At 34.4% G+C, this 23151-nt stretch overlaps 2 protein-coding genes and 1 long non-coding RNA gene across 13 annotated transcripts; all 3 read left to right on the top strand.

The window, feature by feature from the left end:
• Positions 1 to 2689: 2689 nt before the first annotated feature.
• On the top strand, positions 2690 to 3599 carry LOC129872047 (uncharacterized). The gene is made up of 2 exons (XM_055946895.1): positions 2690 to 3038; positions 3116 to 3599. Exons 1-2 carry the CDS (start codon positions 2730 to 2732, stop codon positions 3290 to 3292), a joined length of 486 nt encoding a protein of 161 aa, XP_055802870.1. The 5' UTR covers positions 2690 to 2729; the 3' UTR covers positions 3293 to 3599.
• Positions 3600 to 4658: 1059 nt separating this feature from the next.
• LOC129872052 (uncharacterized) lies at positions 4659 to 16544 on the top strand. The gene is made up of 21 exons (XR_008762403.1): positions 4659 to 4923; positions 6702 to 6806; positions 6896 to 7024; positions 7120 to 7214; positions 8622 to 8797; positions 8925 to 8999; positions 9158 to 9205; positions 10066 to 10141; positions 10231 to 10424; positions 10740 to 10774; positions 10898 to 10972; positions 11051 to 11157; positions 11317 to 11365; positions 12577 to 12662; positions 13161 to 13314; positions 13404 to 13461; positions 13702 to 13806; positions 13881 to 14469; positions 15231 to 16008; positions 16174 to 16235; positions 16343 to 16544. It is a non-coding gene; the product is annotated as an uncharacterized LOC129872052 (long non-coding RNA).
• Positions 16545 to 19948: 3404 nt separating this feature from the next.
• LOC129872050 (DNA mismatch repair protein MLH3-like) lies at positions 19949 to 23151 on the top strand. 11 transcript variants are annotated; one of them, XR_008762398.1, is made up of 10 exons: positions 19949 to 20222; positions 20770 to 20872; positions 21623 to 21674; positions 21782 to 21829; positions 21954 to 21991; positions 22280 to 22415; positions 22518 to 22575; positions 22668 to 22756; positions 22843 to 22917; positions 22993 to 23151. XR_008762398.1 is itself a non-coding variant. In XM_055946898.1 (7 exons), coding segments are annotated over exons 1-5 (336 nt in total). In that variant the 5' UTR covers positions 19949 to 20428; the 3' UTR covers positions 22411 to 22415; positions 22518 to 22575; positions 22993 to 23151. The 11 variants fall into 11 exon arrangements, 4 of the variants coding, with proteins under 4 accessions (XP_055802873.1, XP_055802875.1, XP_055802874.1 ...); XR_008762402.1 differs by having other exon boundaries at positions 21782 to 21847; XR_008762397.1 differs by lacking the exon at positions 21954 to 21991.

The raw sequence follows: 23151 nt of genomic DNA, 5'->3' as shown, positions 1-23151 counted from the left end.
GCTTCCTTTTTGTCTGGCCATTTTAACTATGGTTTTGTATGCTTGCTTTACACCAGCGACATCAAAATACAGTCATTCAGATGATATGTATGCTTTCCTAGCAAGCTTTGGCCTTAAAGGAAAGGCTCTGAGCTCTATTTCTAACGTTTCTTTTTGGAAATTCCAAAACTCATGGGAGGCCAAATGGATATCGTAAGGTTTTGAAGGTAAAGTTCTTTTGAGTTTTAGTTGGTAGTATCCATTAGGATAGGTATAGAACTACTAACCTGGTCGTTGTTCTTGACACTGTTTATAGGCTGGCAAATGTTTGTACCTTTACTGTATAGAAGATGTTGGTACAACAGGTAATTCTGTATAAGCATACCTGATATATGAGTTGACTGCTGTTTGCTAAGAAGGAAATTTGTTGGGATTTTTCTTTTTGCAGTCAGTTTTTCGTCATGTATTTTACAACCAACCTTTTTCGAAGGAAGCAAATGCATTCCAAGCATTATTATCTTGCAGAACAGTTTTTACATTATTATCACAACATAAGTATTCCCTGCATGACTAACTTTAATCAAATAATGTCTTACTCTTTTGTATTGCAATTTTGTGATATTACTGAAGAGAAAGAGAGTGATATAGGGTGCTTTATCTTTTGTTCCATCACTTTGTGACCGTCTGGTAGAGTATATTCTTATGTAGAAACTGAGGCCCATGTCAAAATAAATGTGCGTCCCTTTTTACATAGTCAAGGATTATGATCTTTTGTTTGATTCTAGCATTTATCTTCGTTGAGCATTACACTCATTGTCATGTTCTACAGCATGCTGTAGATGAGCGAATTCGTTTGGAAGAACAGCGTGAGAAGGTAATGTCTGTCTAAAAACTCATTGACGTGTCGTCTCAATGTAGAGTTTCTAACTTAAGTGAATTATCAGGTCATATCTGGACAAAAGAGGAGAACAACCTATCTTGATTCCAAGCAAGAATTGGTACGTTTATGGTCATCTAATGAGAAATATATTTGCCTTGTGCTTCTTGTCTTGTGGGGAAGACTTGAAACTCTTTATAATAGGTAACATTGATTTTTGAGTCTTTGACCATACTATGCTGGCCAAATTCAAAACTGGGGTTGGAACTTGGATCTGCAACATTCATTCTCAAGCTTCAAAATCATTTACTTGGTAAGTTACGGATCTTTGTTTAGATTTTCATCACAACCAGTCTATGGAACTTGGTAAAATTGCCATTTACCTGAAATTCTATTCCACTAAATTTTGCAACATTCATTGAAGTTGAACCTAACTCTAGCATGAAGTTATATGTTTTGGTTAAAGCGGGAACATAAATCTGATTCACAAGCAGCCAACTTCTGTCACACTTGTTGCGGTAACATTCTCTAATACTTGTCTCTGTCATATTATACATTCAAAAAGGTGAGTACATGTAAACCATTTTCAAATCAGTCTTATAAGGGTAAGGTAATATAGTACTAATTGTAGTTGGTAATACAGGATTATGAAGTGACATCAACTAATAGGAAATAAGAATTGAGATTAGGAATTATTGGGAATAAGGCTACACTGTATAGTAAATACACAAGGGCCGGGAGAGATTGCTCGCCTACATTCTTGAACCTTTTATTACACTTTAGAGCTTATTCTCTTTAGCGATCATGTTCCTCCCTCTGAAGGATATATGTCTTCCTTAGTCTGGAAAATAAAGCATGACAAACACTTCTTCTCAGTCTAGTTATTCCATTCTGAGGTGTCAATACCGCAGTTTATATCAGCTCTGTGCTCCATCTTGTTGAAAGCAAGAAGGATTTTTGAGGGTTTAAGGCTTTCAAGTGTCATTTGTGCACATTGTCTCTTAAGGTCCATTTTATTTTTAATTGGGTTGATTATAGCGAGTGAATTTGAATTGTTACTTCTAAGGGAATTTTTTTTGTTCTAATACCATCAATTACAAGACAATGCTAGAGGTTCTCTCCTTTTGAATTTTGAGGCCTGGAAAATCGAATAGCTTCCAACTTATTTCAGAAAACTATTCATGATATCATTCATGTTTATGAAATACTCCACTAGCTAACAAGATTCTTTTGCATGTGTTTCATAAGAAAATGGTTGTTTTCTTAATACTACAGGATCTGTGTATTTTGGGCGTTAATCTAACTTATGTGGATCTGTTAGAATTTCTTCAACAGGTTAGTCCATTGACACTAACTAGCTCTCATATTCATTCCTTCATTTAATTAGCCCTAATCTTTCTTATGTGGAATCTTGTTTATGTTCTTGCTTAAATGTCGTGTCATGTTCTCTGAATAATGTGTTTGAATTGAAACCCACTTAACTGACTCCCCTGTTTTAACGTTATCACCACAAAGGAAAAAAAAGGGTAGGTGGGGAGTGGTGTGGTTTTTGTTTGTCTATTAGAACATGTCACTTGTTCATTTTGTTCCATGTTTAATGTGCAATCAAATTGCCAGAAATGATGTGCAGCATTGTATTCCCTTTGTTGGCTCCCTTGATACTTATTGTCTTAATCTGATAAAGTTATTTTGTTGTGTTTTTCTAGAATATCTTATGGTGACTGGTTGGTTCTTTATTGTTACTTGTAGGATTGGCCCGTCCTTCTCTTTATTGAGGATACTTCGCGAATCTCTGGATTGGAAGTAACTTTGTCGGTGAGAGCAATTGAACTCAACATTTTTATGCAACATCACTTATGTTTCATTGTATTTGATGTTGTATGTACATGTGGCTTTGTCCACTTCACATTCCATTCCCTGTAGGATGATTTCCTGGATAAAAAATTCAGTGCTTCAGCTAGCTTCAGTTGTAAATCACACTGCCTGTTTAGGTTCAGGATGGGAGGATGAGTCTATTGTAGCTGGCAGATCAATGGAGGATTCCTCATTTAGGGAGTCTCTTGAACGTGATGACAGTTCAAATGTGATGCATGAGAGAAGGAAACCATTTATGCGGAGCACAGAAGCCTTATACGTGATGGATCATCTTTTGCTAGTGATGAAGATATTAAGTTTGAAAAAAGTTACTACAGAACTAAACAAAATCGCCTTGAAGATGATTATGATTTTGAATTTGAAGTAGCTGATGATGTCAACCAGGTCTTAAATCAAAGGTCTCCTAGAGGCAAGGCCAAGGAAATATATTTTGAGAACTTCTCCTGGTGCAAAACTCAGAGCAAGGCATTGCGGAGTCATAATTTTACAGGAGATTCAGAAAAATCTTCATTATCCAAGGACATTCTGGATGAAGACGATCATCTTATGGATTTCAATTAACAGACTGAAAATCATGGTTCTGGCATGCTATCTTTTAGTCCAGGACTGTCTCCTCTGCCACCAGATCCTTTGCTCGGGACCAGTTTTCAAGAATTTAATCCTATAAAAATGAACTTTGAGCAGCCTCGACTCCAGGCGAATGTATAATTGACCACCTGTCCCTATAGAGACGTCAAAAAACTCACTTTAACATCTAACAACTCGTAAGGCTCAAGTATCAATCTTTTCAACTTCTACCTCGACTTTTTAGTGTATAGTTTGTAAACTTGAGTAATAATTTTAAAATAAGATCTGTTTTCATTTCCTTCATCCAGAGAAATAGAAACTTTGTGCGTGTCAGCTGAAAGGCATGTCTGCTACTTGTTGATTTCCTTCACTTATCTATTTATGATCTAAAATTTGATCCTTTCCTCTTCGGACTCAATTCTTGTCTATCGTCACGTGTATGCTAGTATCCTGTCATGCATGCATGTTGTGTTAGACATATGTTTGACCAAGTTCATCTCAAATTTCTTTTAGGACCCTTGCATATTGTGCTGGGACATTCGGAAGACTGCTGACATTGTTTACAAGGTTGGTTCTCTCTACTGATTGGACACTCAGGGAACTGGTACGTTGGAATGATTGGCTCGATAGTTCTGTTTCTGTTCAGTAAAGAAGCTAATGAGATGCATTCCTCTTCCAAAAAAATTGCATTTTACAAGTTGGATACGTCTCACTCTCCTGCTAGAAACGTAATAATTCTTTAGCAGTTTCCTTGTCCTATAAAATAACACTATGTATGTTCATATGATGTTTTTTCCTGGAGGGGAACTTTCATAATTGAAGTGGTCTATTTTGTTTAATGGCGGAATCACTTGTTTCACCGAAAAAAGAAAGAAAAGGAACTATGATTTTATATGCTTGCTTTACACCAGCGGCATCAAAATACAGCCGTTCAGATGATATGTATGCTTTCCCAGCAAGCTTTAGCTTTAAAGGAGAGGCTTTGAGCTCTATGTCTGACGTTTCTTTATTGGAAATTGTTACCAAAACTCACGGGAGGCCAAATGGATATCGTAAGGTTTTGAAGGTAAAGTTCTTTTGAGATTCAGTTGATAGTATCCATTAGGATAGGTATAAAACTACTGACTTGGTCTTTGTTCTTCCCATTATTTACAGGACGACAAGTGGTTGTACCTTCGAATTTGATGATTGTAGACAAGATGTTGGTACAACAGGTAATTCTATATTAGCCTACCTGATCCATGAGTTGACTTCACTTCTAAAGTTGTACTCTGATCTCATTGTTCTTTTGGCTTTGCATATATAATCTTGAGGTCCAAAGAGAGTTTTCATTCTTCAAAAGCGCCTCTGCTAAGAATTGCCCTTGCGCATCCCAGTGTCTCCTTCAAAATTGTTTATATCGAAATGTCTGTATTTGATAACTTAAGGATATTTCCTGTCTGGTTTCTTAGATTTTGTTCATTTGCATGCAGTGAGGATGACCTGCTTTGCACACGTGCTTCTCCTTCTCCCTGCCTTTGTTGTCCAGTGGGTTTGGGATTCAGCTGAGTTCCCTTAACAAATTGAATGCAAGCATTGGTGCATTCAAGCTTTCAGGATACATCTCAGGTCCTGATGCTGTGAAGGTATACAGGTCCAGATTGATGGATAAAGAGATGTGATAAGTCCAAAATACTCTCTCCCATTGATCATCGGAGAACAATGCAAAACAACATTTCTAGCTTCTTTTGGTTGCAAAACCAAACAGACCAATGTTAGCAAGGACATGTCATACATACTTGTTTTACTGATTGTATTGTTGTATTTCTCATTACAATGTGTTTTCTGCTTCTAAGGCTGACAACTCTTCATGTTTGAACTTAGACTCCTGGTTTTTGCTTCTGCTTCCCTTTAAATGGATTTTGCAGTCTTTTTTTTTCTTTCAAATTTACATCAATTTTCATAAATCTAGATATTTGCTACATCAATCTTCTTGGAGCCTTGCTATCTTTAGGAGATTGTGACATCCAGCTGTATTTTGATTTTTGAGTGGGATCAGGGTAGTGGGGTGGCTCATATTCTCAGAAATTTCAAACTTGTAGGTCAATCTGGGCCATCTAATTCACAATAAAATTTTCTGTTATTCAGAAAAAATTGAGCCCTACCAAAAAGTTTAGTTTGATCTTCATTCTTCATCTGTGGAGGTTTGACAAACAACTTTGACCAATTAAATATGCTAACGCTGTTGATCTTTGGCATTATTCTAGAGACTCAAGAGCTTTCGAGGATACTTTTTTATGTATCCTTTGTTTCGAAAGGTGTCAACATACCCCCTTCAGGTTAGAGTCACCGAGTTAGTATATTTTCTCTTCTTTGAAGAAAATAAAGAGAGAAATATATATTAATGACTTGGATCTTAGAGGAAGTAACTTCATTTGAGCATTTAACACTACTCTAATGTTCTAACAGTTTTAATAAATACTAAATCATTAACTAGAATGAGGGGATTAAGGAAAAGCTAGAATAGGCTCCGAGGAAGTGACAATCTTATTTTTCTTTGATGAATGGAGGAAATGGGAGCACATGTAACCAGAGGTCTGCATTTGGTTCCTCTTAGTTTTTGGCTGCAGACCATGGACTAGATGAAACTTGAGAACTGTTGCACTTTTAGGATTACCGAATTTTGTTTCAACTGATTACATCGTCTGATTCTATAGACATTTTGCTATGTACTGGATAGGAAGCTATTGACTTCAATGCCATGTTATTTGTTAAAAGTGTTGGTCATCTCCTGCTCAGAATTTCTACTTTGTGTACCATAAGTAGGTTAAGCGAGGAGTGATTTGACTTATCGCCTCAAAAAGAAAAAAAAAGATGGGGTGTGTGGGTGTGTGTGGTTCTTCTCTTTATTGAGGATACTGTCACAAATCTTTGGACTGAAAGTAACTTTGCCTGTGAGAGCAATTGAGATATCAACATTTTTATGTAACATCACTTAGGATTCATTTTGTTTAATGTTATTTGTACATGTGGCTTTGTCCACTCCACATTCCCTTCCCTGTAGGCACAGTTCCCTACCTACCTCCCTAAAAGAAGGGGGGGGGGGGAGGAAACAAATTGTGGAAGGTTTCGTTAGTGGAAGAGAGTTACTTATGCATTAGATGGTGGAAAGCATTTCAGTGCTATGACATCATGTAGTTTTATCGCTTTCTTTTCTCTTAAGAATGTAGTTGTTGAAGTTTCCTCCTCATCTATTTCTATCCCATTCCCTGCTTCTCTTTTCATATACACCTGTGAATTATGAGATCAAGAAAAAGAGGGACTGGAGAGTGCACTGTTAGGAGAGAGATTCGATCTTTGCATAATCTTCTGTGTGGAAGTGCTTCTGAAAAGCACGATCCTGAGTCCACATTCCTCTTTTCAGATTGAAAGTTCAATTCAGTCAAATTGATGGATCCATTGCTCATTGCACTGTTGGTGTACACTGGAAATCCAGAAGCTATGTGCGACCCCTTTCATAAAATGCCAGGTAATTTTTCCTTGATTGCTTGTTGGTGTTAATAATCAACGATGTCAGAAAATATGTGCTACTAATTAATGTTCTTTTCCACCGTGCAGAAACTAGAGCTGTAAGGAGACTGCAGCATTCTGCAAAAGCTATCTGCTCAGAGCTTCCACGGCAGTAGTCCCATCAGTGTGATCAATCTTCCACCCAAAGTTGTGGTGACGGTGTATTCTCTGATGAAGGTAATATTATCAAATTTCTTGGGAGAATTAGTTCTCTTTTGGATATTATCTCAAATATGTTAGTAACTTACACAACCTGATGTTTCTCTCTTCAGGCCAAGTGTGGAAATGGAACTTCTTAACATCTAGAATAGCAAATTACAAACTCAAGGGGAGTGCACAAGTACACGCAATGGGGAGTCAAAAGAAGGTTAACCAATCCTGCCATTTGTTCCTGACCTAAATAAGAGCTTAATTTCGCTAGTGCACATGTTTCAGTTAATTAGCTTTATTTCTTAAACCCACTTTTCAAGGCTTTCTTAGACTGCATTCTTATTAATTATGAAGGCATTAGAGACTACAAAGTCTCTTGCTAAGTCTCCTAGGCCACATAATCTTTTTCTAATTCCATCTTGCTTATGTTCTGATCTTGTAATAGAATTGTCATGCCTTACATCTTTTATTCAAATTTTGAGAATTTGCACCAACAAAACTCAAAATTTCTTAGATTCTGTGAGAAAATGGAGGGTCTTCCGCCTAGAGATTGCAGTTGAGTAGCTTAGCTACATCTCAGATGTTTTTGTGACTTCTCTATTTTGTTAAGATGATGGACTTTTTTACCTTTTCTAATATGAGATGGAGAGCGATATTGGAACAGAGAATCTTAAGAATCAGGATACTATACTCAATGTCACTTCTGGCGTCTTGCATTTTGTTGGTGATTCATTGGTTCCTGATACCATTGATAAAAACTGCGTGGAGGGTTCCAAAGTTCAACATAAGAAGTTTATTCCGATTGTGGCGAACACAACATTTGCTATATTGATCAGGTCTATTCTGGCCTTTGCATAGTCAATTATGGCCATTCTTGATTTCTCATGAATTTCCTTATAATGCATTTGCTTTAAAAGATTATTTCTCTTAGGGATCGTTTGATTGGACTCATTAGCAAATATAAATTTCAGCATAAACTTCCGCATAAATAATATAATATTTGCTGGTTGTGTAAGTAAAAGTAATATCTACATAACTATGTATCACTCCGTTATCCGCATAAGAAGAAATAAGCTCGACATCACTAATGCTGCATTTGGTTGGCGGTATTTAACTGTTCATTATTAATATCCTCATGACTTATGCGAGAATCTACGTATTATTTTTTGTGGGTTAGAATATGGAGTAAGAAAAACGTGTCAACAATGCAAGGACATGAGTATTTACAGGCAAAAATTACCTTTTATGTAGATAGTCCTTGCATAGCATCACTCATTTGTTATTCACCACTAGAATCCCAACGTTATTATTTACCAAATAACAGTTTTTACATCATTATCACCGTATAAACATTCCCTGCATGACTCTACTTTAACCAAATAATGTCTTACTCTTTTGTATTGCAATTATGTGATATTACTGAAGAAAAGGAGAGTGATATAGGGTGCTTTATCTTTTGTTTCATCACTTTGTGACCGTCTGGTAGAGTATATTCTTATGTAGAAACTGAGGCCCATGTCAAAATAAATGTGCGTCCCTTTTTATATAGTCAAGGATTATGATCTTTGGTTTGATTCTAGCATTTTTGTGCGTTGACCATTACACTCATTGTCATGTTCTACAGCATGCTGCAGATGAGAGAATTAATTTCAAAGAACTGCGTGAGAAGGTCATGGTTGTCTAAAAATTCATTGATGTGTCATTTCAACTTGGAGTCTATAACTTAGTGAATTATCAGGTCCTATCTGGAGTTCTGGACAAAAGAGGAGAACAACCTATCTTGATTCCAAGCAAGAGTTGGTACGTTTATGGTCATCTAATGTGAAATAGAGTTTATCTTTGCCTTATGTTGTTTGGCTGGTGGGGAAGTCTTGAAAATCTTTGTAATAGGTAACATTGATTTGAGTCTTTGACCATGCTTTTGCAGGTCATGCTTGAACCAAATTCAGAACTGGGGTTAAATCTGCAACATCCATTCTCAAGCTTCAGGATCATTTACCAGGTAAGTTACGATCTTTGTTTAGATTTTCATCACACAACCAGTCTATGGAACTTGATAAAATTGCCATTTACCAGAAATTCCATTGCAGTAAATTATGCAACATTCATTAAAGTTAAACCTAATTCTGAGCGTGAAGTTTTATGTTTTGGTTAAAATAGGAACTTAATCTGATTCACAAGCATCCAACATCTGTCACACTTCTTGCGGTAACATTCTCAACTTGTCTCTGTCATATTACACATCAAAAAGTTAAGTACATATAAACCATTTGAAAATCAGTCTTTTAGAAGGGAAAAGTATTGTAGTTGTTAATTCAGGATTAGTTGCTCACCGACATTCTCAAACCTTTTACTACATTTTTTAGCTTATTCTCTTCAACATTCATATTCCTCCCTCTGAAGGATATATGTCCGTCTAAATGTGGAAATCAAAGCATGACAAGCCCTTCTTCTCAGGCTACTTATTCCATTCTGAGGTATCAATAGCACAATTTACATCATTCTGTGCTCCATCTTGTTGAAAGCAAGAATGATTTTTGAGGGTTTAAGCCTTTCAAGTGTCATTTGTGCGCATTGTCTCTTAAGAGGTCCATTTTATGTTTTAATTGGGTTTATTTTAGCAAGTGAATTATGAATTGTAACTTCTAAGGGAAGAGCTTTTTTTGTTCTAATACCATCTGTAACAAGACAATGATATAAAGGTTCTCTCTTTTTTATTTATAAGGCCTTGAAGCTTGAATAACTTCCAAGTTAATTTGGAAAACTATTCATGACATCATTCATGTTTTAGGAAATAAGAAAGTAAACCATTCCTGCCATTTGTTCCTAACCTGAATAAGAGGTGGCTTTTCCCAGTACATGTTTCAGTTAATCAGCTTCATTTCTTTCACCCTGTTTTCAAGATTATCTTAGACTACATTCTTATAAATTATGAAAGCATTAGAGCTTACAATGTTCCTTTTTAAGTCTCCTAGGCCACACAGTCTCTTTCAAATTCCATTTTGCTTATGTTTTGATCTTGTAATAAAATTGTCATGCCTCCTGACATTTTTTGATCAAATTTTCAGAATTTGCATCGACAAAACTCAGTTTCTTATATTCTGGGCTAAAATGGAGGGACTTCTGTCCAAAGATTACAATTGAGTACCTTAGCTTTAGCTTCGATGTTTTTGGGACTTCTTCTCTATTTTGTTAAGACGATGAACTTTTACCTTTTCCAATATGAGATGCAGAGCGGTACTGGAACACAGAATCATAAGCATCGGGATACTTCACTCAATGTCACTTCTGGTGTCTTGCATTTTGTTGGTGCTTCCATTGGTTCCTGATACCATAGATTAAAACTGACTGGAGAGTGCCAAAGTTCTCCAACAGATTGATATGAAGTTTATTCCGATTGTGGCGAACACAACACCTGCTATGATTGGTGAGGACTATTCTGGCCTCTGCATAGTCCATTATGGCCATTCTTGGTTTCTCATTAATTCCTTATAATGCATTTATTTTAAACACTTGTTTCTCTTACGGATGGTTTGGTTGGACGCATTAGCAAATATAAATCAACATAAACTTCCGCATAAATAGTATAATATTTGTTGGCCGCGTAAAAAAAGTAATTTCCTCATAACTATGTAGCACTTAGTTATTTGCATTATATAGTCAAGGATTATGATCTTTTGTTTGATTCTAGCATTTATATTCATTGGACATTACGCTAATTTTAGTGATCTACATGCTGCAGATGAGCGAATTTGTTTTGAAGAACTGCGTGAGAAGGTAATGATTGTCTAAAAACTCATTGACGTGTTATTTCAACTTGGAGTCTGTAACAACAACAACAATATATAACCCAATGAAATCCCACAAGTACTTGGAGTATTTAACTTATTGAATTATCAGGTCCTATCTGGACAAACGAGGACAACAACCCATCTTGATTCCGAGCAAGAATTGCTACATTGATTTTGCTAATAGGTAGCATTGAATTTGAGTCACGTGGGGCTCTTTATAATAGGTAACGTTGATTTTGAGTCTTTGACTATGCTTTTGCAGGTCATGCCTGAAATTGGTTACCAATTACTACACAACTATGCTCACCAAATTCAAAACTAGGGTTGGATTTGCAACATTCATTCACAAGTTTCAAGATCATTTACAAGGTAGTAGGGTACTATCTTTGTTTAGATTTTCATTACACAACCAATCTGTGGAACTTAATAAAATTGCCATCTACCAGAATCCATTGCACTAAATTTCGCAACATTCATTAAAGTTGAACCTAACTCTGAGCATGAAGTTATGTGTTTTGGTTAAAGCAGGAACTTCAATCTGATTCACAAGCAACCAACATCTGTCACGCTTCTTGCGGTAATATTCTCTAATACTTGTCTCTGTCATATTATTCATTCAAATGGTTAAGTACATGCAAACCATTTGTAAATCAGTCTTAGTATTATAGTATTGATTATAGTTGTTAATATAGGATTTAGGAAGTCACGTTAACTATTAGGAAATATGAATTTGGGATTAGGAATTATTGGGAATAAAGCTATGCTGAGTAGTATAAATACACAAGCACTGGGAGAGATTGCTCACCTACATTCTCAAGCCTTTTACTGCACTTTATAGCTTATTCTCTTCAACATTAATATTCCTCCATCTGAAGGATATATGCCTGTCTAAATGTGGAAAACAAGGCATGACAAGCCCTTCTTCTCAGGCTAGGTATTCCATTCTTAGGTATCAATAGCATAGTTTATTTCAATTCTGTGCTCCATCTTGTTGAAAGCAAGAAGGATTTTTGAGGGTTTAAGCCTTTCAAGTGTCATTTGTGTGCATTGCCTCTTAAGAGGTCCATTTTATGTTTTAATAGGGTTTATTATAGGAAGTGAATTATGAATTGGAACTTCTAAGGGAAGAGAGTTTTTGTTCTAATACCATCTATAACAAATAATGCTATAGAGGTTCTCTCTTTTTGATTTAGAAGGCCTTGAAGCTTGAATAGCTTCCAACTTAATTTGGAAAACTATTCATGACATCATTCATGTTTTAGAAAATACTCCATTGGCTAACAAGATTCTCTTGCACGTGTTTCATAAGAAAATGATTGTTTTCTTGATAATACAAGTTTCGTGTATTTTGTGCGTTAATCTCTAACTGATGTGGATCTGTTAGAATTTATTCAACATGTTAGTCCATTGACACTTAACTAGCTCTCATATATTACTCCTCCATTTAACTCTTAATCTTACTCATGGAATCTTGCTTAAATGCCGTGTCATGTTCTCTGATGGATCATCAATAAATTAGTACCCCCATCAGTGAATCAGATCCTGAATAACAAGGCTTGCAAGAGTAAGTTCATATAATTTATGAATTTGGAACTACTTGGATGCTCTCTCTCCTCCATCACTGATGTCTTTGTTTTTATTTGTGTTGGAACAATAACTCTGATATGGATAGAGTGGAACAGATACAGTGGAATTTGGATCAATATATCAGGTCAACTAGTATTGGGAGTGAAGCATGATTGATGGATTGATTCATGATGTTGCCATTCTATTTATTTATTTTCATAGGTGCAATTATGTTTGGAGATGCATTGTTGCCTTCAGAATGTTCTCTCATTATTGAGGAGTTGAAGCAGACTTCTTTGTGTTTTCAAGTGAGTGGAAAATTGCATTTCAAGAAATATATGTCTACATCCGTGATGAACATTCATTGAAAAAGACGGCATGCAAAAATTGTAAAATTACAAATATTTTGAAGTATTAAAATGAGATTATGGTCATTAGAGACAGAAAATGTTGATGCTTACATTTTCTTTTTACTTTTATTGTAAGATGTCCATGTACATCGCATTCCTGGTGCTTCATTTGCAATAAAAAAACTTTATTTACCTGTAAAGCGTCCCTAAAAAAGGGGAGGGGATATATATATATAGAGAGAGAAATGAAATATATTTGTATTTGATCACTACTGTATGTAGAGATGTCTTGATTATTTATTCTAGCTGAAGTTGGGTTGGAACATACATATTGGTGCTTAGGTACTTTAAGCCCAGCTTATGGAGAAATATATGTGACTGTTTCTTTCATCTTCTGTCGTGCTTCCTTTTTTCCCACCATTTTAACTATGGTTTCTTATGCTTCCTTTACTCCAGCGACATCAAAATACAGCCATTCAGACGATATGCATGCTTTCCCAGCAAGCTTTGGCTTAAAGGAGAGGCTCTAAGCTATATTTCTAATGTTTCTTTGTTGGAAATTGTTAGTAAAACTCATTGGAGGCCAAATGAATATCGTACGGTTTTGAAGGTAAAGTTCTTTTGAGATTCAGTTGGTAGTATCCATTAGGATAGGTATAAAACTATTAACTTGGTCATTGTTCTTGCCATTGTTTACAGGACGACAAGTGTTTATACCTTGGAATTGATGATTGTAGACAAGATGTTGGTACAACAGGTAATTCCGTATAAGCCTACCTGATACATGAGTTGACTGTTGTTTGCTAATAAGGAAATTTGTTGGGATTTTTCTTTTTTGCATTCATTGTTCGTGATGTATTTTTCAACCAACCAGTTCGAAGGAAGCAAATGCATTCCTAGTACTTCTAGTTTTCTCACAATTCAAACAAATGAAAAATATTGATTTACGTACTTCTAAATTTGTACTCTGTCCTGTTTGATCTTTTGGTTTGCATAGGTAATATGGAAGCCCAAAGAGGGTCTCGCAATCTCTGAAAGAATATCTGCTAGGAATCGCCCATATGCATCCCAGTGTCTCCTTCAAAATTGTTTATATTGAAAGGTCCGTCTCTGTTATACCAGCTAACTTAGTATATTTCCTTTTTGGTTTCTTAGATTTTGTTCATTTGCATGCAGTGAGGATGACCTACTTTGCACACGTGTGTGCTTCTCCTTCCCCATTGCCGCTATTGTCCAATGGGTTTGGGATCCATCTGGGTTCCCTTAATAAATTGAATGCAATCGATGGTTCATTCAAGCTCTCCTGATACATCTCAGGTTGTGATGTTTACACAGTGAACCGATACAGGCCCAAATTGATGGATAAGAGATGTGATAAGTTATCTTTTCTATACTTTGTTTCTTAAAAACCACTGTTTAATTTGCAGGCCCTTCAATAGATGTGTATCCATTTGTTTTAGTATATTTTCCTGAACAAAGAAAACGAAAACCTAATATTCGGTTAGCATTTACTATATCGAATGCTTGTTTTTTACGGTGTTTTTGTTTTCCTTAACCTTCATAATGCCAACATCAATTCAAGATTTGCTTCCAAAGGACTAGTACATAAATTACTTAATAACATAACGATGAGTTTTGACAGTCTTTTGACATTGACCAGTGAAGTAGATCTCAGATATATCCACTGTTTTTGTTGAACCTAAACTGCCCAAGATCTTCACATGATTTGGCTTTGGAGCCTTCAATGACCTCTGTGGAATTTAAGGTGAGACTTTTTGTTGGCATTTATTTTTTAATTATTTTGGGGTTGGGAAATGAGTGTGTGTCTTAGGATTTACTTTTGTAGAATTGAGTTTGTGTTAGGGCTTGTCTCGTGAGAATTGGTTTGGGTTATTTTCTGAAAATATAATTCACATCTCTTATTTAATGGGTGAGGGACTAACTTTTTACTAACACCTAGCATAATCTAATATTGGACACCAGTCGAGCACAATGTGGGGAAGCCACCTTAGTTTGCTTATAGTGAAATCATTAGAAACTGAATATCACTGGAAGATTTGGCTAGAGAAGTTCCAGTAGATGGAAGCTTACCAGGAAAGTGAATGTTGCTATCAGAAAAATGTCCAGAAAGAGGTGCAAGTACAGGAATAATCACCGATAAGAGGCTCATCTTGGGGGGAACGCTCCTCAGAAAGAGGTGCGACACGATCAGACATTCATCTAAAAATAGTCACGACTCTGTCAGAAAGTTCTAGGAAAGAGGCAAGACTGTATTAGAATGGTTGTCGGAGAGAGGCATGACATCACTGGAACTATCATTGGAAAGAGGTCTTAAGAGGTCAAATTGTGGAAGGTTGGTTAGTGGAATAGAGAAGTTATTTATGCATCAGATGGTGCATAGCATTTCACTATTATGCCATTGCGTAGTTGTATCACTTTTCTCTTGAGCTACTTTTGGAAAACGTTGATAAGAATATAGTTGTTGAAGTATCCTCCTCATCTATTGCTATCCCATTCTCTTTTCAGATATACCTGTGAATTACGAGATCTGGAAAATGAGGTACAGGGCCCAGAGCACTTGAACTTCCTTCCCTGCAGTCAAAAAAACTAAGTGGAGAATGCACTGTCAGGAGAGAGACTCGTTCTTCACAGAATATTCTGTGGGGAAGTGTTTCTAAAAAGCATGATGCCGAGTCCAGATTCCTCTGTCAGATCGAAAGTTCAAGTCGATAAATTGATGGTTCTCTTGCTCATGGCACAGTCAGTGTCAACTGGAAATCCAGAAATTTTGCAACCCCTTTCATCTAATGTTGTGCCTACAGAGGATGATTTCCTGGATAACAAATTCAGTGCTTCAGCTAGCTTCAGGTATAAATTAGACTGCCTGTTAGGTTCAGGATGGGAGGATGAGTCTATTGTAGCTGGCAGATCAACAGAGGATGCCTCATTTAGGGAGGCTCTTGAACTTGATGACAGTTCAAATGTGATGCATGAGAGAAGGAAACTATTTATGCGGAGCACAGAAGCCTGATACATGATGGATCATCTTTTCCTAGTGATGAAGATATTAAGTTTGAAAAAAGTAACTACAGAAATAAACGAAATCGCCTTGAAGATGATTATAGTTTTGAAGTAGCTGATGATGTTAACCAGGTCTAAAATCAAAGGTCTCCTAGAGGCAAGGGCAAGGAAATATATTTTCAGAACTTCTCCTGGTGCAAAACTCAGAGCAAGGCATTGCGGAGTCAAAAATTTGACAGGGCATAAGCTTCATATGAAAATTTATACACCTTTACTCCTCTTAGTATGATACTCCATTCTAGTATCATAAGTGTTTTTTTTTTCAAATGAATATTCTTATATTGCAACTCTATTTCTTTTTTCCATGAGATTTACTTCCTTATAGGACTGTACTTTTTACTTTCGTTATTTTTATCAGTAGTGTAGTCCTAGTTTGAACTTGAACCAGTTTCCACCAGGTATATGTTTCTATAGGCAGTGGGACCTGCTATGTTAAGGTGGATGACAATGGTAAGTATTAGTTTCTTTGACATTGATCTAATGCATTTTCATGTGCAGAAAGTTTTGCTCAATTTATTATTTTACTTCATCATCTGAAGTTGTACTTTCTTTTGAAGGATTTGGTGGATCTAGTGCTTCACGAGATGGATTGGTGCTGATGGGAGAAATATATGGTAATCTTTTTGCAAAATGTTGTACTGGCATCTTCTTTTCTGTTGTATTGATGCTACTGTACATAATTTCTTTTGCCTGACAATTGTGATGTTCATAACTTGGAATGATTGTTGTAGTCTATAGGAATTTTCATGCATTACTCAACTGATACGTTTGATGGTTTGTGTTCATTAATATCTTTTTACAAATGCATAATACATAAATAGGACCTCAAACTTGGCTTCAAATTTTAAGTTGGACCTTGAACTTTCATAGTGCACAAGTACGCACTTTAACTATTCACGCTCAAACAAAAAAACACTCGACACTTGCAGCCTAAATGCGTGTAAGGCAAATGCTGTGACGTGGATTTATTAGTCATTCAATGGCTGCCAACTAATTTACACGTAAATTTTAAAATTTAAAAATAAAATAGCCAACTAATTCACCTTTTCACTCTCTATTTTCTCAAAATCGCAAACCCTAGCTATAATTTCTTTGCATATCAAAGGAAAATGTGTTCAAGATTTGTGCTTTCAGTTGATATTCTTGGATGTTTGCCTTTTCTTCTTCATCAAGTTAGTCCAGGTGTGATTAATTATTTTTTTTTGAAAGTTTATTATTGTATAATTAAGAGTATTTTTGATATTTTTTTGAATATAAAAAGATATTATTTTACCTGACTGATTAAAAATAATAGATTGTCGCATAAAATGAATTAGAGGAGAGTGTAATAGTTGAAACTAAAAAAGAAATAAAAGATTGTCACATGCTGATAGATTTCATAATTAACTTACAAGGGAGAAAGCCCCATCTAAGAATAAATATAATATATAATTTTTTGGATAAATATAATACATAATTTTTGGGTACATATAAGGAAAAATTAGTGAATTACTCAAAATTATCAACTTATTTTATTTAGTGGAAATGACAGTTTAAAGAAATTATTAATAACAGCTATATTATATTTTTATAGCAATTTAAAAGTATCCCAATTTAATTCCTAATTTTTCTCAACTTGTTATACACGCGTTTTAAAAAAAATATAATTAATTAATTATAAAGTCATCCATGTTTTCCTCTTCTCTTTCTTAATGGTCGCCTTTATTTTCCCAGTCCCTCTTCTTTCTCTAATTGTTTTTATTCCCGCTTATCTCTCTTCCTTCTTCTCTATTTTTTTTTTCAAAATTTCCAAAATCTCTCCCCAAAAGAATCTCACTAATTAAGGTAACAAAATATTCATCATATATCTTGGTAGATTTTTATTTTGTATTTATCTGTGATTCTTTGGTATTCATATTTTATATATAATATTAGAATGTATTCAATCCAGTGTATGCCATTTAGTTAGCTATAGTAATTTGTGTCTTTTAAATCTGTATTTTTTTAATAGTAATTATATCCTTTGATTATATTTATAGTGTAATAAAAAATAATATCTTTTATCTACCATTTATTTTGTATTTATCATTTAGTATTGTTTATTTTTCATGCAACTTGCATTTCAATGCATTTTTGTATCCTTTCTGAATTTTTATAGACAAGTAAATTTGTATTCTATTCTACTAGATTTGTATTTCATTCCATTTTTGTTTTCTTTTTGAATATTTTATAGGCAAGTAGATCTGTATTTCAATCTACCTGATTTGTATTTTTTATTGATTTTTGTATCTTTTCTGAATATTTATAGGCTAGTAGATTTATATTCCATTCAACTTGATTTGTATCTCATTTCATTTTTTGTATTTTTTCTGATCCAATTTTTTTTATCATCAGACCATCTTTTTATTTTTTGTATCGTTTCTCAAGTTATATTCATTTTTATAAGCATGCTTATTGTGTTTTTCAAAATGTATTTCTATTTAATTTGTATAAAAGTAATGTCGCAATATCTGTCAAGCATAACAAGTCGATACAAGCCAATGGTGCATTGCTATCATCGATCTTATACTTCAGCTTCATACAATTGTATCTCAAATCAACAACAATTTGTTTAGCATCTTCTTCCATTAAATCTCTAACTGTTGCATACTTTTTCACCATAATATCCTCTATTTTATAATCAACATAGCAATTATCTTCATTCCATCTCCCTGAATGCATGATAAGAAGACTAACGCTTCCCATATCTAATTATTTAACAAAAAAAAATTCAATCAGACACAAACACATTGTATTCCAAAATCATTAATATACAAATATTCAAAACCATTCAACTATTTAGTCATATTCAAAAATCAGATAAGCAAACTAATTCTATTCAACAAAAAGAAGTTTTCAAATAAAAAGTACCTCAACGATATTGTATTTCCAAACAAAGAGGATACAATCAATTTATACCCCAAAATCATTAATATATAAATACTCAATACGATTCAATAATCGAATTGTATCCCTATTATACACTGCACATTTGATTAGTATCCATAAGTTAAATTATTTTTACTGTCATCAAATTTATATTCAAATTAGGATACAAAATTTGTATCTAAAAAAAAATCAAGTTTTAAGGTGCATACCAAAATGTATCCATATTACATTATATTCCAAAATTTATATAACTCAATCAGTTTGTATTTCAAAATCAATCAAAATACCAATTTATAACAAAAACACAGAAAATGTAATTTGTTTCCAATTTGTATTTTATTCACCACTGATTTGTACTCAAAACCATACAAAAACCAAAATTATCTGGCAAATAAAATTTCAAATAAAATTCGAAAATACTCTTCGATATGACCATAAAAAATCTTTCGATATCATACATTCACAACAAATTGAATTCGAAACAAAATTGACTTTGAAAAAAAATTGATTTCAAAATACCGAAATATTATTACAACGATACGAACAGTCCGGATCGATCTCCTTTTTGTTGCCACAAATTTTAACAAACGAATTGCATTTATAAAAGAATTGAAGATCGTTAATGGAGAATGAGGAAGAAGATTGAAGCTTTTTAATGAGGAAGAGAGAAAATTGATAATTTAATTCACCAATTTGAATCTCCTAATGAGTAACGTAATTAGCACTTACCATATTTGAAAGATACTCTCCTATAAATTTCTCCAATCTGTTTTTTAACTACTTGTATTCTATAAAGTAAAAAATATAAAAAATACAAAAAGTCTCAATAGCAAGTTAAATTATTGCCATTTTCAATAAATATTAAAATATAGCTAGAGAGTTCTATTAAATACTAAAATATTGATGTTTTGAAAATTTCCTCTAAATATAATACATAACTTTTTTTGTGAAATTTATTTTAGGAGATTATAAGATGTTGATTAGAGGTGTTAATGATTTTAAAAAAATGACTTAATTGACCGATTTGAATAGTAACAAATCAATTTTTTGATTTTTAAAAATAAAACAATGATTTTTATATAAATTTGTAATCATACGAGTAATTAAATAGATTTTTTATTTTTTAAAAAATAATTGAAAAAACATTGAACCATACCAAATAATGTCTAGAGATTTTTTGTCAAATTCATACCAATTATACATGGCAGCGTTCATTATAAGAACAAAGAAAACACTCTAAAAACAAATACATCTAGTGTTCTTATCTTATATACTACTTTATTGGCTTGTTTTCTTGAATACAGCTAATATTCAATAATTATATGACCATATATAATCATGGCGTGTATATATATTAACACCACCTGCGCAGTTAGAACTCACCACCACCATCATATTTTCCCCTGCTTTCCCCCGCTTATCATATACGCTACCGGCGCAATCACCAGATTGCTGTGTTAACTGTTCCGGTGACGATGTCCGATCAAAACCCTAAACCCTAAATCAATTTTCCCGTCGATCTATCTATTGGTATTCTACTGCTTTTCCCATTATCTTGATATTCTTCCATCCATGAAAGGGAAAAAGGAAAATTGAAGAACTTGTTGGCTTTTTGAAGTACATTAGTATTCTCAAATGCAGTGTATGTTAAGGATGTTCAAGAATTTGTTTTCCCGAACTTCATATGCTACCGGCGCATCTTAGATTACTCCACCGGATTAACTGTCCCATTGACGATGTCCGATCAAAACCCTAAATACTACTGCTCTTCCCATTATCTTGGTTTTCTTCCTTCCATTAAAAAAGAAAGACAGAAAATTCGACAACTCATTATTGTCAAATTCTCTTGGAATTCTTGTGTAAGAATAAAACCAAGAACTTGTTGGCATGCATGCATTCTCTTTAAGAAAAATTCAAGAACTTGTTGGATTTTTGAGGAAATTGTAGTTTTTAAGAATTTATATATTGTCATGGAACATATCAAGGAAATTCAAGAAGTCCTTAAAAAGAAGTAAATTATGTTGTCATTCTCGCAGCCTATCTTAAGGATGTTCAAGAATTTGTTTTACTTTTTTAGGGAAATGGGGAGCATTAAGCGAATACCTGAGGCTATTTGGACAAGGGGTTATCTTGTTGTTGAGGAGTTGGTTTTCAACAGCCTCGAAGCTGGTGCCAACAAGGTATACTAATTTACCCTTTCAAAGTTTCAATACTCTTTATGACTTTACTAGGTGTTGAATAGAAAGATGTGGAGTCCTTCTTGAAGGCCCCACTTGCATAACTCTAAAAAAAATTAAGTAGTTTAATTATAAGAAGTTGTGATTTGTACTATCTTGAATGAAGACACTCAATTGGACAGACTTTCGTAAACGCCCTCACCGGCCATTTTCCTTTACATGGTCTAGACTTTTTGACTTTGATTGTATCTTAAAAATGGAAAATTGTGCCATGTAAGAGAATGGGAAATTTTGGTTCATCCTTTCTGATTTTGTTAATGTTTTGAGGATCAGTAAAGATGGGCTGCTGAGAACATCATAGTTAAGTGACTAACGATGGCAAGTCGTGTTTTCATGCGGTTTTAATCGTTTAGACTAATTGCGCCTGCAAATTTTTGTGTTGCTTGCACAAAAGGCAGAGACCAGTGAGGCTCTTGAATAAATTCTTATGTTCCTTTGTTTGCTACTTCTGATGACGTGGGCATATGCCTTACATGAAGATTGATACTATTTTTTTTCTCCTCTTAGTATGATGCTCCATTCTAGTATCATAATTTTTTTTCCAAATGAATATTCTTATATCACAACAGTTATTTCTTTTTTCCATGAGATTTACTTCCTTGTAGGACTGTTCTTTTTGTGTTAGCTATTCTTATAAGTTGTGTACTCCTAGGTTGAACATTAACCCAGTTTCCACTTTCCATTTTCCACCAGGTATCTGTTGCTATAGGCATTGGGACCTGCTATGTTAAGGTGGTTGACAGTGGTAAGTATTAGTATCTTTTACATTGATCTAATGCATTTTGATGCGCAGAAAGTTCTGCTCAAATTATTATTTACTTCATCACCTGAATTCGGTACTTTCTTTTGAAGGATCTAGTGTCTCACGAGATAGACTGGTGCTGATGGGAGAAAGATATGGTAATCTTATTGCAAAATGTTGGACTGACATCATCTTTTCTATTGTATTGATGCTGCCGTACATAATTTATTATGCCCGACAATTATGATGTTCATAACTTGGAATGATTGTTATTGTCTATAGGATTGCATGCATTACCTCAACTGATAGGCTGTTTGACGGTTTGTGTTCATTAATATCTTTTTACAGATGTTCTTGTTTTTATTATTTTGTGGTTTACTTGTAATTGAGAAAGCTGGTATGGCTGTACACAGCACAAAATATTGATGCTTACATTTTGTTTATGCTTTTATTGTAATATGTTCATGCACATCTCAATTCTGGTGCTTCATTTGCAATATATTTACATGTATCCCCCTCCCCTCTCTTTTTTGGTGCTTCATCTTCTGTTGTGCTTCCTTTTTGTCTGGTCATTTTAACTATGGTTTTGTATGCTTGCTTTACACCAGCGACATCAAAATACAGCCATTCAGATGATATGCATGCTTTCCTAGCAAGCTTTGGATTTAAAGGAGGGGCTCTGAGCTTTATTTCTGACGTTTCTTTTTGGAAATTCCAAAACTCATGGGAGGCCAAATAGATATCGTAAGGTTTTGAAGGCAAAGTTCTTTGAGTTTTAGTTGGTAGTATCCATTAGGATAGGTATAGAACTACTAACCTGGTCTCTGTTCTTGCCACTGTTTACAGGATGGCAAGTGTTTGTACCTAGGAATTGATGACTGTATAGAAGATGTTGGTACAACAGGTAATTCAAAATAAGCATACCTGATACATGAGTTGACTGAGTTGACTGTTGTTTGCTAATAAGGAAATTTGTTGGTATTTTTCTTTTTGCAGTCAGTTTTTCGTCATGTATTTTACAACCAACCTTTTTCGAAGGAAGCAAATGCATTCCAAGCATTTCTAGTTTTCTCAAAATCAAACAAGTAAAAAAATATTGATTTACATCCTTTACTTTTAAAGCTGTACTCTGATCTGATTGCTCTTTTGGTTTGCATATATAATCTTGAAGTCCAAAGAGAGTTTTCTTTTAAGAGTTGCCCTTGCGCATCCCAGTGTCTCATTCAAAACTGTTTATATTGAAAGGGTATGTCTTTGATACACTAGCTAACTTAAGGATATTTCCTGTCTGGTTTCTTAGATTTTGTTTATTTGCATGCAGTGAGAACGTCGAACTTTGCGCACGTGCTTCTCCTTCTCCTTGCCATTATTGACCAGTGGGTTTGGGATTCATCCGAGTTCCCTTAACAAATTGAATAAAAACATTGGTGCATTCATGCTTTAAGGATACATCTCAGGTCCTGATGTTTACATAGTGAAG

This window comes from Solanum dulcamara, chromosome 11 (assembly GCF_947179165.1).
Source record: "Solanum dulcamara chromosome 11, daSolDulc1.2, whole genome shotgun sequence".
Taxonomy (NCBI): domain Eukaryota; kingdom Viridiplantae; phylum Streptophyta; class Magnoliopsida; order Solanales; family Solanaceae; genus Solanum; species Solanum dulcamara.
This window is presented reverse-complemented; position numbering and strand designations above follow the sequence as displayed.